A 19,328-nucleotide genomic window follows, 5' to 3' on the forward strand; every position below is an offset into this window, starting at 1 on the left:
GCTCATGGGGACAGTTCCTGCAGTTATCAGCAAATTGTAGCCCTACAAACTTCAGGTAAGTGATAAATCTGGGCTTCAAGATATCTCTGTACTCACTTTAAGTTTATACTTCATTTGAACAAAACTTACAATTTCAGCATCAAAATCCAGGTTTAGATCCCAGACCGAACCTTGTCTCCTTTATTAAACTTCATTTCAGATGATCTATAAGCCACATACATGTTCACTACTTATGGCGGATAAGAACTTTCGCAAATTGATTATAAATGCGTTTTCCCAGATATACACACTCCTCTTGCAGATACTGCCAAGCTTGGGTGCACTGGGCCGGTTATCCAGCCGTGTGGAATCAACATCTCCAGCTGAACTTGGGCCGGGAATTATATAAGAATTCTTAGCAGCATGGTGAGCTTTTGTGTATTTATTTCCAGGCTCGTATACTCGTCCAGACTTCTGCGTTTAAGCTTTCCTTTCGTCATTTTTTTAAATAAGGTATCTCAAGTCTTTCAATAAAATCACAACTTTGGAGGCTATATTTAAATTAAGGAACCATTATGTGTAGAAAGCCTTTTGGGTGATTTAAAATCAAATTATTAAACAGGATTCTCATGGTTCATGGTTTATAATTGGCCTTGTGAACCTTTCATTCTTTACTTTGGTAAGAGCCGCTTAGGTATGTAAGAAGGGGGGAGGGGGGGGGGGGGGGTACAGATGTGATAGTAAACAGTGTTTAATAAGGTATATTTGTTTTTATTTTATCACCATTTTGAAGGTAATGATTGTGTTAAATCAGGGATAAGTAACAAGTTTAACATAAACACTGTAACATGTTCTTTATTTCTAATAAAGCTATAAATTATCTCTGGAGAATTTAGTCTGATCTCCATTTCTCAGAAAATGTAGCTGTCTAAGTGCCTATTCCATCAATGATATCACTGTCTTTAAATTGCTGTTGTGGTACAGTTTAAATGGCAAAAGTTTTATGGCCCTGCTTGTTTGCAACTCCTCATTCATTTTTGTACAGCGAGAAAAGTAAGGGAATTCTAGAGATTTACTAAAATTATGGATTGTTTTTACTAGAATTATGAATTGTTTTTCTTGAGTTACACAGTACATAAGGAGGAATTAGTGTGTACACAACTCCTCATTTTATTCCTGTTTATTATTTATATATGTAACATAGATGTGTACAAGACCTACGGTACTGTAGAAACATGACATAAAAGAGCTCACTTTGATTAATTTTCTCAAAAAAAGATATCTTTACTGTTAAAGTAAGAACTTTTACTGCATAGTAAGTAATGTCTTCTGCTCATCTTTATGACATTATTACATGGAATGATGTCAACTTCCCAAGACACATTTCCACATGGCGCAGCTCATTTATATATATTGCTGATGGATTGTTTAGAATGGGACAGTTTTAATTGGACATAATGTTTTAATCGCCATTTTACAGAGTGCCAGCCAGTCATTGCTGTTCTTTGCATTGCTGAGGAGGACAGTCCTGCCAACAAAACAGTTTGTTCAATAACAGGTAAAAAACTGGTCTCACTTTACATTTTCAACCACTGTTCGATCGTAACAATTATCAAAGAACCGGCTAGTCTCAATCATGAAGCCGCTCTAATTAGAGTCAATGAACGATATAGATCTGGATACAAGCGTCTAGATGATCGAGACTAAATTGGCAACATGAGAACATTTATTTCATTTCCTGATTCTTGAAAATTACATGAACAAATGACAATTCTACTACCATTTAAAGTTTGATTAATTTTCGGACAAATGTGTTTGTTTTAATTTGCCTTCCGCTTAAAGTAAACGTATATATACTGGGCAAGAAGTGCTGAATTTCATCGTGAATCACAGTGATTATCCAAAGTTTGAATTTGGTTCGGACATGTTTGACGGGAATTCAAAGACATTTATTGTCAGCCGTCTTATATCACAGGTTTCCATGCATTTTGCATACATTGGTTCATTCCAAGATAAAAATTATAACCTTTTTCAAAACGTTCAATCTGTGAGAGTGCAGCTTTAATAGACCTGTAAAGACTTGTCGATGTGAAACTTAACTCTCAATCAAACTATGGTAAAAGATCAAATGCGGGGCTCCGTGTGCGGCATAGACTGCTAATTATTATTTAATATGATGAAGAGCTAGTTAAGTTATCTTTTTTAAAAGTCTTTATTTGAAGCAAAAAAATGTTTCAATACCCTGTATGAATTTTCTTCACCGGATATTGATTCATAAAAAACATTGCTCCAGGGTGCGGAGCTACTTTTTGCTATATGTCTATATGGAAAAATCTTCTCCTCAGAAGTCAACTTTGTTCCCCAATGTGCAAGTCACAATCGGTGAAAATAATTTCAGTAAAAGTCACTGATTATTATTATTGTGATTATTATTAATAAACTTTTACTATTTCAGGAGACAAACAGAAACACAGAGGTGCTATACATTCCGATTGAAAAGACAACAAAAGCATCTCCCATCATTTTGGCGTGGCTCAGATCAAGAGGAGAATTTTAAGAAAGGTAATTACTGAGCAACTAAGAACATGCACGTTGCACTGGTTAGAGTGTAAGACCCATCTCGCTTCATAAGAATTGATAATCATCAATGTATTAAATCAAGAAATTGAAACGTAAGTGTCTTGTCTTTTGCAGTGTTTTTGAAATAGAATATAATTTAAAAAAAAAATAAATATATTTTTTAATATGATTGTGAATGTGTGATGTTTTCTTCCGATCATTCTCTCTCAAAAACCAGATACAAAAAACATATTTGTAGATTTTTTTGTTTTACTTGTAAATATAGTTTTAAGTTTGTATTTTAGGCAAAGCCTTTTATTCTGCTCAATACAAACTTAAATATTGTAAGAGTTATGGCCCTTTGTAATTTTTAAACAAATACATTTTTTTTCATGTTTTTGTAAGCCCATTATTTAGGGACTTTTAATATTTTCACCAGCAGCATTATAAAGTCAGACCAAAAGTGTCCAGTTAGTGTCCAAACAATAACTAAGTTAGAATCCTTTCTCAAATCAGGTGAGCGATATAGGGCCATCTCTGTGTTTGTCTGACAAAAAAACAATAATCAATCTTTGAGTTAATTTGACAAAATATTGTTGTAGAATGTTTTGTGAAGACATACAATTGGATTACTTTTGTGTCAATAGGATTAAGGTTTCTGCACATAAAAATTATTTAGAATAGCATTTGGGTCAGTCGGTTCACGTTCAATATTACTGATAGTATAAGTGGAAGCAGTGACTTAAAATTAATTACCAAACAGTTTCTGCTCAATTGCTTTGAGTTAACATACGAGTTATGAAACTTGGAATACTAGTTCTTGGTGGCATAAATGAAAGACCTTGTTTTGTCACATTGACTTGTAATCAAGCACTAACTTCCTCTAAAAAAAATTCAGGTGATGGTTGGGCACACACAAGAAGACATAGATCACATGTGTCCAGGCATATGAGTAGACAGGAGTTTCACACTCTGCCAAACTTACTTCATCAGAGGAGCAGAAAGCTTCTCAAGATCCCGCACTGCACACTTAGATAAAGTCTTTGACTACAACAAGGGGATGAAAGTACAGAGAGGTCCAATTGAAATCAATTCTGTGCTGCGTCATTTCTTCATTCTGGAAGTCGATGGACATGATTTATCATGGCATCAGGTGTGCAGTTTGTCGACTATCAGCAGTCTTGTTCACCAGTTGTGCAACTTGAGCTGGTAGCTTTATTGCTTGAAGCCACAGCATAAGAGGGGGAAGGTGCAGGCTCATCAAAAAGTCTCAAAAGTTGAAACTAGGAAAAGAAGTTTGTCAAGAGTGTGAATCTATTTGCTTTGAAAACCATCGTTACGATGATTTGGTTTCCTTTGAAACTTGATACATAATATGTGTATGTTGAATGAATTGAGATGCTTAAATAAAGAACCGCTATTCAAATATCAGGAAACTGCATTTTTCATACTAAAGGGTAAATGATGTCGCCATTTCCTGTATGTATTTAAATGAGATATGTTTCCACAATTAATATTTTTAGGGAATTTTTCTCATCCTAATGAATGAGATTAAATTGTACAGCGTTATATGAGCTTAATATGTGTTTTCTGTTTCTTTAAAATTGGTGAAAAATTGTCAGAAGATAATTAGACCAGTATCCATTACTGCAATCATACAATCAAATATACAGGGACAAACCAACTGGGCATATAATATAATTAAACCCTGTTTAGGGGCACGAGGCAAACAGAGTTACTTTCAAACGTTAAAGCTGCACTCTCACATTTTGGACGTTTTGACAACTTTTCTCATTTTATGTCTTGGATTGGAAACATCCAATTTTTGCGAAAAATTAAATGGCAGATTTTTCTATTTAAGTTAAAACATTGATGTTTTATGCACTTTTCTTAAACCGTTAGTAACATTAATTTTCGAACGGAAATATGAAATCTGTGATCTGATCTTTTGTCAGCAATCTTTTATCATTGGTTTGCAGATAATTACGCAAAAAATTGCTCATTCAAAAACAAAAAAAGTTGTGAAAACGGTATATCTGTGGGAGTGCAGCTCTAAATGTTTAATTTCTTGATTTTACTACTGTATTAGAAATTACAGGGGTTTCGGCATATTTTTAGTGTTTTTATTGCTTTTTATGATTCATACAGTCATACTTTATTTCTCAGGGCATAACTTACAAATAGACAAAACTGGAAAATGGTCGTTTCAAAAGGTCAAAGATAATGCAAGTTGAACAATCATATTGTTCATGGCTTGTATTTTTGGTATATTTTGTTGCATATGCTATAGAAAAGTTGAAAGTTAAAAATAAATTCATAGTTGAAATGATGGCTTTGAATGGTATTGTCAGATGAGAAACGGCACTTTTAAGAAATAGGTATAATGGTACTTTATTTATTTTGATCAATTTTAGATATTGTATGAAAATTATTATCTTATTTAGTACATGAGACCTTTTAAGCAGTTATTGACAATATAACAATGTGTATATGAATCTTTCGATCAACACTTAAAGCTGCACTCTTACAGATTGTCAGTTAAGACACAAAATTGTCTCAAAATCTGCTGATTTGGTTATCATTCCTTTAATTCAGTCATATTAGATAATTCACAATAGAATCCATCAGAAATGTAAAAGTGCCGAAAATTTCATTTACATTAAATTGTTCGTAATGCTTTAGCCATAAAACATCATTTTTTAACATAAATATGATAAACTGCTATCTGATCTTTTTTCAGCAGTCTTATATCACTTAAAATTGGGTCTAGACATTTCTGCCAAAAAATTGTCCATTTATAGACAAACAATAAAAGAGTACCGGTAGTCAAAACGATCAATCGGTGAGATTGCAGCTTTAAATACACCTTTTAAGACCGCTGTAAAATTCCAATGGTTTGCCTAAATCTTTAAAGCTAGCATACTGTTTAATTAACAACCATACTTATTGTTTAAAAGTGTCATGATATCTTTGTACAATGTTTTTATATAATTCATTAAAGAAGTCAAAACAAATTTGTTTATCTTGTAAATTGTTTTCTATTATTTAAATGACCCAGACAAAAATGGGAACGTCAGTGCTAGTTCTTTTACTATTAACATCCCATGAAGTTTCTATTGGTGTAGCAGCAAGGAGGTGTTATATTAAGGATGCATCATTTAAACCAAATTATACATTCATATGCACAACATACAGGCGAGTAGCCGCCTATACGTGAATACGCGGCTGAATCCACATGATTCTGACAAAAAACAAACAGTATGCAGTATGCGAACTTGACTACATGAATCTAAAACTGGTTATTTTCCAGTACTAAATAATGCACATCGGAACGCCCAGAATGCACTAGATTGCACCATGGTTTTCAAAATTTTCAAGTTTGCCCCGAACCCCCCAGCACATTTATGAATCCTCATGAATAGAGGGGTAGCTACGCCCCTGACATAATTGAAACCACAGTGTGGCTAAACAACACTTGTATGTTTACCTACGCAGTGATCTCCCATGGAAATGCAATCGTCAAAGAATCTGAAGGGGATGTTTATATGGACTACATTTGAAATGCACCAAGTGTTTAAAAAAGTTGATTTCAGTCACGAAGAGAATCAACTATACCCCACACTTGTTGGAGTAAGATGAAATGTCCACATTCCGCGAGAAAGAAAGTACATTGAAAATGTTCATTTGATTCAAGTGACTATTTTTTATAAATATGTTACAATACATAAAATACGTATTTTTTTTATAATTGTTTACCCATGATGAATTTTATTTGGCAAATTTATAAGAGATTTATATACAAGGGCATAGCCAGAAGTTCGTGGAAAAGCTTGATAAAATGAAAACAATATGCAGCATATCTTTTAAACTTTCATACAATAATAATCAGGTAATTTGAAATTAAGAATGCGAGATTCATCGTTAAGCATGTTATAACGACAACGTAGTGATCACTATGGAAACAGGTGGTCGCGCATTCCTCCGCAGTTGCTAAAATAACCCATGACAATATCTTGTTTTGTTGACCACTCACATTGAAACCAATAAAACGGCGCGAAGGTTTGCACATTTGACGTGACGTTAATAACGTGTGATGAAGTGAAGTTTTAAGTCAGTGCGTTTGTTTGTTTATTTCAAAGGAAACATTTTAGCTTGAACGGAATAGTTAAATTTTGTTTAAAATGACGCCAGACGACAGATTGAAAAAAAACGGGCAGTGATACAGTTCTGTGTAAACCTAGGGAAAACTCCATCGCAAACACTTAAACTGATGAATAAAGCATCGAGTGAAACTCAAGTGAAGCGAATGCTCGTTTACAAGTGGCACAAGCGGTTCAGTGAGGGGCGGGAAAGCATTTGTGACGACGTGAGGTCTGGGCGACCGGTTTCACAAACTACGGTGTGTGACGTCGAGGCCGTGAAAAACATCGTTGACGCTGATCGTCGAGTCACTCGTTATGAAATATGCAAGATGTTGGACATGAGTTATGATGGGTCGGTACGGAGGATAATGAAAGACAGTTTGAAAATGAGTCGAGTGAGTGCGCGATGGGTTCCACGGCTGCTGACAGAAGATGAGATGAGCAAAAGAGTACGGGAATCACGCCGATTCTTAGCTCGGTACTAAAAGGAAGGAAACCGTATTCTTGAGAAGATAGTCACTTGCGATGAAACCTGACTGTTTTATTTCGACCCTGAGACAAAACAGCAAAGCAGTCAGTGGAAGACTACCGGTTCCCCGCTTCCGAAGAAGGCACGACCATCCTGCTCGATAGGAAAGTATATGTTCATTTTCTTCTTTGATGTGCACGGTGTTATCCTACTCCATGCAGTTCCGCAGAGCCAATCTGTGACGGGTGCTTCCTACTAAAAGGTAAAGTGATGTATAACAAAATTCATTTTTATCAATATTTAGGACTTGATAAAATCTGCATAAAACAATGTTTTAAAAAGTTTATGATTAAAAATATGGGATTGTATAAGTGTTAGTTTTAATTATATTTGATGAAGTACGCAAAACGCGACAAATGTTATAAGCCTCAGTTATGTTCTCCATTTAAGGTTTTGAGGCGTGACTTGTAGAGGCTTCATCAGCCGCTAAAGAGGATATGATTATGACATACTTTTTTAAATCTTTCGAACATGAGTTTTTGAGTGAATATAAGCGAAGCGTTAAGGGTTTTAAAAATGCATCTTTTACTTGGATTTTAAAGATTGTTATAACGAAATAAAGTATGGCGTATCAAACGAAGTGTTAAAGCTAAGCTATTGATGGCTGAAACCCTTCCATTAATGTTGATATGTGCTAACATATAGTCTTTGAAGTCCAATATTTGGAAATGCGTTACTTATCCGATTCAACAAAAGGCTGTTGCACAATCAGTTGATTGACATAATCACGTGATAAACCAATAACTTCCATTAAGGTTAAAATATTCAACACCTTAGTATGAGTCCCTGTGGGCGAGTGGATAAGCGATCCGTTTTTTATTCTATGTGTTATCTGCACCCCTATGTGCTTGCTCCCAACTTGAACAAGATTAATTTTTAATACTTCAATCGTTTTTTAAAAATGCAATTGAAGTAAGAAAATCAACCTGGTTACTATTATTTCTGCAATTTCAGTACCAAGGAGTAAAATAAATATACATGTAAGTGTTTTCAGATGCATTACGAGAAAAAATATGTTTGGTGCCAAAACATGAGAGAGTCTCTTTAACGGAAAAGTTTTGGCAGTAACTCAGTCAGTCAGATGGTGATAAATATAATGCATAGCATCATCGCTCTGGAGTACGAGAACGTTGTATACAGAGTATTTTTTTACTGAACATGCGTTTGTTTATGTTGATGACATAAAAGGTTTGAACTGTTTAAAGGAACAATAACATTATGAAACAACAAATCTGATTACAGATATCAGTGGCAGATCCAGGAATTGACTTAAGAAGGGGTACGTGAAACTCATGGGCTTAATCTTTCCACATCCGTCCCTCCCTCAGAACAGAAATTGAATAGCTTAAAATGTTGGACCGGGGTGGGGGTTAGACTCCCCTAATTTATAGTCCGAAATAGTGCATTTTTATCTTGATATTGTATTTTTCCCGATATTGACTGAGAACATATTATAAACGGACGATTCAAAGGGGTGGGGGACGGCGCGCGCTGGGACCGATTCCCCCCACCCCCAACCCGCCCCCTGAATCTGCAATTGAGTACATGCATTAAAACCGTCTCCGTAGCCTATTGGTTAAGGCGTTCTATACCCTTCATTAAATTGACTTAATACTTCACACAATTGTTCAGGACCATAAGCCAATGAGGTTACATAACTCCATATCCTTAATACAAGTTATGGCCCCTGATTGACTTAGGTTAAACTTTTAGGCAAGTAAAATTTAAGGGGAAGTTGGAATTTAATAAAAAAAACTTCCATGGGTCACAATGAACCCAATGAACAATGTTCTTTTATCATGAGCTATATAACTGTTCATGCGTTAACAGACACATTCGTGTGCAGAAGAAACCTTTTATTGTTTTTACAAGCACAGAACTTGTATTTAGCATTTACAGTTTCTATATAATTCAACTGAAAGTTCTATTTAACCATAATATATCAAATATTAAGTCACCAGTCACTAGCGGATTGAGAAGGGGTGCAGTTGGCGTGCGCTCCCTCTAAAATCGTCCAAGTTTACTTTTTGTGTCAATATATGAGAAGAAAATAATAAAATATACTCATAATGCATCATTTCCGACTACAAATTGTTAAAAATTACTTGATTGAGTAACCCTCAATCCTCCTGCAAACGCCCCTAAGTAACGCCCCCTTCTAACGAGAATTCCTGGATCCGCCTCTGGTCATTATATATTTTGTTTATCAAACGGTACAGAGACCAAGTGACTGAATCTGACTTGCATTTAATGAACGAGATGGTCTGTAAAAGATTTCCGATGAATATCCTATGAAATTTGCAGTCCTCCCGTTTTGACTGGTCATTGTTTGTGGATTTATTATACACAATTATAAAAAATACTATTACCAAGTTGTCTCTTAAGGTTACGGGAGCCTATACTGTCAAAAATTAAATATATATAATTTGTCCCCCTAATGCCATAAAATATGGATGGTCCCCTTAATGCCTCAAAAATAATATTATATATACACTGGTCTCCATAAACCCTTCTACATATATACCTGTCCCCTTAAAACCTGCAACATACTTACAAATTATTAAGGAGACCGCAAATTACGTATATTTTTTGTTAATTAATTTAAGAAGCCTAAATTTTGTACATATAATAAATGATCATTTCAATACTAAATTATCAACAAAAAAGCAAAATAAAGTATAAAACAAAAAAATATACAAATTGTCTCCTTAATGCCGTAAAAAATATACGGTCTCCTTAATGCCCTAACTAGATACATATATGTATATATTAGGGATGCAAACGAATGGCAAAAGTGATATTCGAATATTCGGTAATTCTTTCGATCGAATATTCGAATATTCGAACACCAAAATGAACCTTTAAGAATTGTAGTAAACTATTATTATTCACTAACGTAATAGTGGGGGCCCTGTTACCCTTCCTGGTCGTATTCGGTACACGCGACGGACCATTATTGTTCCACAAATTAGCCTCTGAATTTCCCCATTTTCAAAATATATCCCAAGAAAAAGCGATATATCTTTCAAAAAAAACAAACCCTGCGTTCATTTTTGTAAACAATGCAATATAAGATCAGGGAATTGCGTTTGTCCCGGTTAAATGACGATATGTGCCAACGTTGGACTTGCAGCCTCGTTCTGGGATTGATATTTACGAAATATATTTATAGAAAACGACACCATGACTTAACGTCGCTTTTGCCTTAGGTATTGTACAACAATACAGGACATATATCCTTAAACGTTAAACCATACAGTTAATTTTTGTACGCAAGAGCGTTATATTGAAAACATGGAAACAGTTTAAAGCACATGTCCTTCATATCATCAAGGCGATTTGAGCAATATCGCCAAGCTTGATAAGCAATGAAGACAAAACATTGGTATAAAGGCCGATCTCTTAAACTCTTAATTGGCATGGTCATTTAAATGTACCCAAAATAATTGGAATGTGTTTTATGTCACTTGTCTAACAGCCAGTAAATGCAAAATTACGGGGACTGTTTATAGTTCCCGGCGATATATCCGATATGACGCGTGTATAGTGTCATCAAGTTCACACCTATGGCATAAGGGGTCCATCGTTGTAAAAACAAGACAGACGAAGATGACAGTTGTAGGCAAAAAGTTTATTAATTTATTAATTCAACAAAAACATCGAATATTCGAATACCTATTTTGACATTCGAATACCAAACGTTCGATCGAATATTCGAATATTCGTTTGCATCCCTAGTATATATATTGTATTTTTTTGATAATGTTTTCTTTGTTTATTCTCAAAGTAAGTACAATGATGCTATTCATTATGAAACTCTATAATCACGCAGTTTTAAACCATTTGTTTGCTAACGCAGACTGTGTGGGATTTTCATAGTTTCAAACAATAACTTTATCGTATCTATTACATTCCTCCGTCTTCATATAGAGTTTGGATCACTTATCATAGCAGTATAACCTATTAGTTTTATAACCTATTGTTCTATCTTAACTTCCCTCTAGTTCATGCATACTTTGATCAGATTTACCATTTACGTATTAATTATTTTACTTTATTCGGGATTGTTGTGAAAAGAGAAACACTGTCTTAGTTTAACCCCGTGAATTTACATTTTACTGACCGTTTCAAGGTGGTACCTATCAATCGTTGATAAACATCATTAGTTTGATATAGTATATATGTAGTTGATGTTTGTAGAGTTTTGTGTGATTGTTTCATGTTTCTGGTTTGAATTTTTTTTCCATTAAATATCATTGGCGTTGACCCTGTGTCATTGAAAGGGGTTCATGTTTAAACTACTGGACTTGTTTCTGTATTTTTTAAATTTAGAATTTAGATAAGTATGATTATTCACATATAGATATGGTACTTAAAATTACGTACACAATTGATTAAAATAAAGTCAATGTAAAAGACATTTTAAGGTCAGAATATGAACACCCCCCCCCCAAAAAAAAAACCCCACCAAACAAACTCCCATGTCATTTTCATCTTTTTCAGTTTATTTTTTTTAGTTTTTGTGAAGAAGATGTTATTTGAAAATATTATTTTCCTTAAACTAAAAGATATAGAGGGTGGAATTTTTAGATCTTTTTTTTTTAAAAAGCCAAAATTTCATAGCATTACAACATGCCAAAGGTGTTCACAACGTTGCTGTTGCTGTATGAGTCTTATGGAAAATTGTGCTCGTGTTAATTCAAAGCAGTTTAAATATACGACAGATATATTGTACTTACAGTTCTTCGTGTTAACATACATATCTGTCCGTTTTAATATCAAGGTCAAGGTCAATACCAAAACGGCAAATAACTGAGAATGTTCGTCTATTTGCTTACACAAGGTTCTGTAGAGACTGGCGATTTAGGAAATTTTCTCTTTTTTCAATATTCAGTTACTTTTCAAAGAAATGCTTTTAAGACTATGAAAACAACTTCCGTGTTCTCCAAATGAATACTACCAAAGGTGATCACCAAAAAAGAGCTGTTTCCAAGAGGTTTAAATATTATACTTTTTGACTCCTAAGTATATTGTTACGTTTTTATAACAATATTAACCCTCAGGGTCAAGTTTACCCATGTCTTAGGATTAACCCTAGGTGCAATATGTGCGTATGAACGCAAATAGCCATGCGGAAAAATTACCAATGGGAACAAACTTGCCTTAAGTTTGCAGGCAGTTTAAATCTTACCCGTGGTATTTCATGTATAAGCACAACAATAAATGTTTGGGTATTTATTTAAGTTTGGCAGAGCTTTTCAGTAAACAAGTGAAGAAGGGAAATTGTTATTGATACAACTTTTTTTATTCTGTAAAACGTTTTTTTGAAACTTCTCGGAAGACTGATTCTTCTAAGGACTGAAATGTTTGAAATATCATGTGAATTTTTATTTAAGTATTTTGTTTACGAGGTTAGCTATTTGGTCTTTCTTGGACACTCATTTGCTATCAAAATGGAATGCTTAAACTTTTAAATTCATTTAATTATAAAAGCTATCTCACACATATTTGCTTAGAAGTTGTCAACTTTAAGCACATTCTTGATTCTTCTTTCGAATGAAACGAATGTTAATACGTGCAGTTTATTTTTCTTCTAAGTGTATGACATTTCAATTTTTGAATGACACATATCTTTTTTACTTTCATTTGAATTCTGCAACATAATATCGCTCAGTGAATAAGGGTTGTATTAGATACAGAAACTAATAATTAACATTGGTAATTTAAGCTCAATTATTGATTAATGTTCTTTTCAACACAAACTTTTTGCATTCTATTAAATAAAATCAATGTCCTAAGTTAAAATTTGAACGCGTCCAAAGAATACTGAAGGTGCAAATTAGCCCACGTGGTATTAAAACATGTAATTCTATGGATATATAATATAATTGTTTCATAATGCACTTAAAGATTTCAAAATCAAGTTCAAAATCTTTCGAATGTCAAAATGCAAATATGACCAATATCGACAGCGCTATTACTTATTTCTTCATTTTATTTGAAGATGTCTTAACACTAATAAAATCACAAAACATTCTTAATAATATATAATCTCTTTTGTAACATAATAATAATAATCAAGCTTACCTTACAATTGCCCTACCTTAGCGCATCCAGTGCGTAACAAGCGTTATATAACGTATTTGGGTGGGCTTCCTGTAGTCCTCTTTTCACTTTAAAGTCTATTCAGTGTTTTTCCAACCCGAGTTATTATTCTAGTCGCAAACAACCCCGAAACAACATATTTCCAAGGTTAAGTAATTATTTAGCAAACAAAATAGTTGTTCTAAAGCACCAGTCAGAGTTAACATAGGTTAAGCTATAGCTTATTCAAACACATTTACCCAAATCTGCCATTCAGCCACCATTTACTGTTGTCAAGTCCACCCAGTGTCTAAAACATTTTGCCAGTCGATATTGTGCTAAACTTACAATAAAGAGGCTATGAAACACTATAAAGTGCCATATAAACACTAGTTTTTCTGTACTGGAGACCATTTAGTGTAAAAAAAATCCTATTTAGGTTCTCAAGCCAATTTAGTAACCGGTTAGTAAAACTTCTGCTGCAATCTATATATCAAGTGTCAAACATACCACATGAGGACTCTTTCGCATCCGTCTAAGCTTCAAATAAACACAAATTCAGCGACATTTAAGTCCATCGTAGGTCAAGCAGACAACAAAGCAGCATTACAACCGGCATCCTTAACCACTGAAGGCTATCAACACAAACCCTTCTAGCGTCTGACAATTTCTTTAGTGATCACAGGAAAGCATTGTCCTATTTAAACAAACCTCAAAGGGTATTTACGTGAGTCAGTCCAGTGCACTTTCGATTTAATTTGGACTACAATAAATCACATTCAGAGTATCTCCACAATGCCAAATTGATCACATTTTCGCAACATGAAGCAGATTCAAAGCAGAACAAACTGTGTATTTCTCATAAAGATTTTGCAATGCAAAAAGGACTTCTTGTTGCAACCTTACGCCCAATTTGCAAAACATACCCATACACTAATCGGTCATACTAAATACCAAATAGATCACTTGAATGCATCCATACAGCCAATATAAAGACCCCAAAACACACTTCTGCAGCTCCAGTAAAGCTTACTCAGTGCCAAGCAGACTACAATTCGGCATCCATGAATCCCACTAAATTAGAGTTTATGAATAGCTGTAATTAAACCTTATCTTTGCTCCATATGGTAATCACATGCCCATTCAGAGCTAAATACTAATATGTGCATTCTAATAGAGCCTACTCAGTTCTAAAAGAGCCACAATTTGACAACCATAAACCCCATTCAGAGCCAAAGAAACATGCGAGACTTTTATTTTTTTAGAACAAAATATACATTTAATAGGGTTTCATTGTAAGATTGTTTGGATAACCCTATATCCCCACAAAAAAAACCCATCCTTGATCAAAAATCGTAGGAAAATACTATTGAACAGAAAGTTATTGAAATGAAAGTTCAACATCCATCACTGAATTCAGCGAAGGAGAATGAAAGCACCACCTGTGGAAATCTAACGCCCAACTCTGTCGAAACGGTTCATAAATGTAAGTCAAATAATGTTGCAACGAGTTGAGATAAACACAACTTTATTTTTAAGACTTCTTGTCAAATACAAATATACAATATATAAAAACAACAACAACAACAACAACAGCAACACAGCAATTTTAAACCATGGCTCATGACAGTTCAAATCCAGGTTAAAAGGTTAAAGCATAGAACATAATTTACATCAAAATAAAATTTAAATGTGTAAATGCAACGAATCATCGAACAATCTGTTCAGAATTAACATTTGTTTATGATTTAGGCCAATAACACATATGAGGGTTTCCGAATGCCTAAATCACAAATACTTACAAAAATGAAACGTAAGATAGGCACAGAGATATACAATGTTTAAGCATTGATTCACACCACTTCAAAGAATATTTGAAACTCTTTTAACAATATTACATATGTAGGGCTTCATAGATTGCACATAATACAATTATGGATATAAAATCTGTTTGCATACACATATGCATAGTCATTAAAAAACGCGCGTCTGTTTAAAATACAGCTATTGCCTTTAATGCATAAACAAACACAAACTATATAAACGTGTTTATTTTAAGCATAGTGTCAGACGTTCCGCACTGGTATAGAGTCAACAATAATACAGCTATAATACGGGCATTACTGGCCACCTTTACTGTAACTATGATTATAATGCCCAGAGTAGTTCACTTTCTCTTTATCATACAAAACCGTGTATATTGCAGCTACAAATGGACATTCCAGTATTACAAACCGAATACAATAAAAACGCAAGACTTCTTGTGTCTGAAGTCAAATCATAGGTCATCAATACAAGTGTTCAATAAAATACTGAATTCATTTCGTATTTATTCGTGAATGCATTATGACATTCTTAGACAAACCTTTATTACACCATTTTACCGTCGTAAAATTAACAACGACCATTTAAAGACTGCGATGGACCCGTTGTTTTATCATTGAATACATGTAGCCTAGTGTGATAGCAATACAATAAAATGATCCCTATTCTCTAGGGTATAAGTGTGTCTGAATGTGTGTGTGGTTGGGTGGGGTTTGGGGACATTCTCCATTATAAAACTGTCCAAATTCATATCTCAATATCGGAGATTTAAACAAATAAAAATACACTAATGACTATTACCACTGCGGTGTTAGCACCTTAACACCATCAAACTGCTGTGCTTGGACCGAAACACCATACCAGTGCGGTCTAAGTATCGTAATACCATATCACTGCGGTGCTAGCACCGTAACGCGATCCCACGGCGGTGCTAGCATCGTAACACCATTCCACTGCGGTCATAACACCGTAGCACCATACAATTGAGGTGCTAGCACCGTAAGGCCATCTGACTGAGTTGCTAGCGCCAAAATATAACCATAACACTGCGGTGCTAACATCGTTACACCACACTACTGCGGTGTCTGCTGCCAACACCATCCAAATGATGTGCTAGTACCGCATTTCCATACCACTGCGGGCTAGCACCGTAACGCCATTTAACTGAGGTGCTAGCGCCGTAATGTCATCCCTCTGCGGTGCTAGCACCGTGTCACCATTTCCCTGCGGTGCTAGCACCGTATCCCCGTTACACAACGGTGTTAGCAGCACAACACCGTCAAACTGATGTGCTAGCACCGTTTCACAAAACTACTACGGTGCTAGCTCGGTAACACCATATTTATGTTGTGCACCGTAGAACCATATCACTACGTTGCTTGCACCGCAACGGCCTCCCATTGAGGTGCTAGCGACCTTTTACCATCCATCTGCGTTGTTAGCACCAAACCACCATCCCATCAGCATAACAGTATCTCACTGCGCTATGAGCACCTTAACAACATGCAACTGCTGTGCTTCCTCCTGTGGTTTTAGCACCTTAACACTATCCGAACGCTAGCGCTGTTATACCATCCGACTGCGGTGCTAGCACCAAACAATATCAACCTATGGTTTTAGCGCCGTTACACGATCCTATTGCGTTTCTTATACCTTATCACCACCCCACTGTGGTGATAGCACCGTAAAACTATTCCACTGCGGTGCTAGTTCCGCAATACCATCCTTTTCATTGCTAGCTACGAAACACCTTCCAAAAGCGGTTCAAGCACTGTAACACCATCGCACTTCACCTTACCACAGCGGCACTAGCACCATTTTACTAGCATACAACTACTGTGCCTGAACCGTATCACCATACTACTGTGCTAGTACCGTAAAAAAATATTACTGCAGTGCTAGCTTCTTATAACCACATCACTGCGGTGTTAGCATCGTATCACCATATCAGTGCTGTGAAAGCACAAAATTACTTCATCACTGCGGTGCTAGCTCTGTATTACCATACCAATACGGTTCTAGCACACACTAACACTCTCCCAATGCGGTGCTTGCATCGTAATGAAAACCCACTGAGTACCGTAACACAATTACACTGACATGCAAGAACCGTAACACCATACCTCTGCGTTGCTAGCACTGTAACACCATACAACTGAGATATTAGCACTGTATCACCATGCCAGTGCGGTGCTAGCACCGAATTACCATACCACTGCGGTGCTAGAACTGTATCACTATACTTATACGGTTAAAGCACCGTAACACCATCCCAATGTTGTGCTAGCACCGTATCACCATCCCTCTCTGGTGCTTGCACAGTATCACCATCACTCTGCGGAGCTAGCACTGTATCACCGTCCCTATGCGGTGCTAACACTGTATCACCATCCCTCAGCGGCGATTGCACTGTATCACCATACCTGTGTAGTGCTAGCACCGTATCACCATTCCTATGTGGTGCTAGCACCGTATCACCATCCCTCTATGGTGCTAGCACTGTATCACCATCCCTATGTGGTGCTAGCACCGTATCACCATCCCTCTATGATGCTAGCACTGTATCACCATTCCTATGTGGTGCTAGCACTGTATAACAATACCAATGCATTCATAGATATGCCTGCAAGACTGCAGTAACTAGTTGGCTTTAAAGAAAGACATGCTACCGTCTTACAGGCATTCCTCCAAATGCTCGTACAGTAAGATAATAATAAACGATGCCTTCTCATAAATTAAACTTTGACTGGATTAAACAATATTGATTTGAACATTTATTTTCAATTTTCAAGATAAGTACAGATTTAGCACAATGAAAAAATTAACTATGTTACTAAAAGATGAAAAGTAGACAAGTGATATAATTATGCAAACAAAACGAATGAATCACGACATTGGCTACTGAGCTTGTTTCCATATAATTATTGATATTTACAGCAGTTTTGTGAGTGCCGTGTGGAAGCTGTAAAAAGTCCCCTTGAACTTCCAATTAATGTAGTCATAATTTCCAGTCTTACAGAGACTGAGAACGGTAGTCTTTAGTTTACATAATCGTAGCCTTGTTGAAGAACTTGTTTACAAAGGTTTTAGTACATTTTCCTAGTCATAAGGAATCGCTAAAGCTCAAAAATTAGAAAGTAGGTCAAAAGGTCACATACAAGGTCATCCAACAACATTGATACTTGTTTGCAATACTGTACACATGGTTTTTATGTTATTGCTGTAGCTACAAAAATAAGAACGTAGTTCAAAAGATCACAGTCAAGGTCATTCGAGGACAACATTAATATTTGTTTTTAAACTGTACACACGGTCCAAATTATATTGCTATAGCTTCAAAATTAAGAAAGAAGGTCAAAAGGTCCCAGTCAAGGTCTTCCAAGCACAACATTAATATTTGTTGTCAAAACTGTACAAATTGTCCAAATTTAAATCGCTTTAGCATAATAAAAAGTAAGAAGGTCAAAATGTCACGGTCAAGGTCATCCGAGAAAAACATTGATACTCCTTTGCTAAATTCTACACATGGTCCAAATGTCATTGCTGAAGCTTCAAAAATAAGAAAGAAGGTCAAAATGTCACAAACAAGGTCATCAAAGTATAAAATATATATGTGTTTACAAAACAGTACACATGATCCAAAGTTCATTGCTGTAGAACCAAAAATAAGAACGTAGGTCAAAAGGTCACAGTAAAGGTCATCCAAGGACAAAATTAATAATTGTTTTCAAAACTGTACACATGGTCAAAATTTCATTGATTTAAATTCATAAATAAGAAAGTAGGTCAAATGGTCACAGTCAAGGTAATCCGATGACAACATTAATACTTCTTTGCAAAACTGCACATATGGTCCACATTTCATTGCTGAAGCTTTAAAAATAAGAAAGTAGGTCAAAAGGTCACAGTCAATGTCATCCGAGGTCATCATTGATATTTGTTTTCAAAACTGTACACATGGTCCTAATTTTATTGCAGTTAGTTCAAAAATAAGAAAGTAGGTCTGAATGTCACAGTGAAGGTTATCCCAAGAAAACATTGATATTTGTTTTCAAAACTGAACACATGGTTTAAATGTCATTGCTGTTGTGTCAAAAATAAGTAAGTAGGTTGTAAGGTCACAGCCAAGGTCATCCGAGCACAATATAAACATTGTTTTCGAAACTGTACACATGGTCCAAATTGTATTGCTTTGGCTTCAAAAATAAAAA

General features: G+C 35.3%; 1 protein-coding gene and 1 long non-coding RNA gene across 2 annotated transcripts in view; both read left to right on the plus strand.

Annotated features, from left to right (window-relative positions):
• Positions 1 to 1,460: 1,460 nt before the first annotated feature.
• Positions 1,461 to 4,628, plus strand: LOC128236985 (uncharacterized). Its single transcript, XR_008261470.1, has 3 exons — positions 1,461 to 1,537; positions 2,435 to 2,541; positions 3,437 to 4,628. It is a non-coding gene; the product is annotated as an uncharacterized LOC128236985 (long non-coding RNA).
• Positions 4,629 to 6,808: 2,180 nt separating this feature from the next.
• Positions 6,809 to 19,328, plus strand: part of LOC128238054 (uncharacterized) — a 52,851-nt gene continuing 40,331 nt past the window's right edge. The window contains exon 1 of the mRNA XM_052953632.1: positions 6,809 to 7,129. Within this exon, the coding sequence (XP_052809592.1) occupies positions 6,809 to 7,129 (321 nt within the window). The remainder of the gene's footprint in view (positions 7,130 to 19,328) is intronic.

This window comes from Mya arenaria, chromosome 6, assembly GCF_026914265.1.
Source record: "Mya arenaria isolate MELC-2E11 chromosome 6, ASM2691426v1".
NCBI classification, from domain to species: Eukaryota; Metazoa; Mollusca; class Bivalvia; order Myida; family Myidae; genus Mya; species Mya arenaria.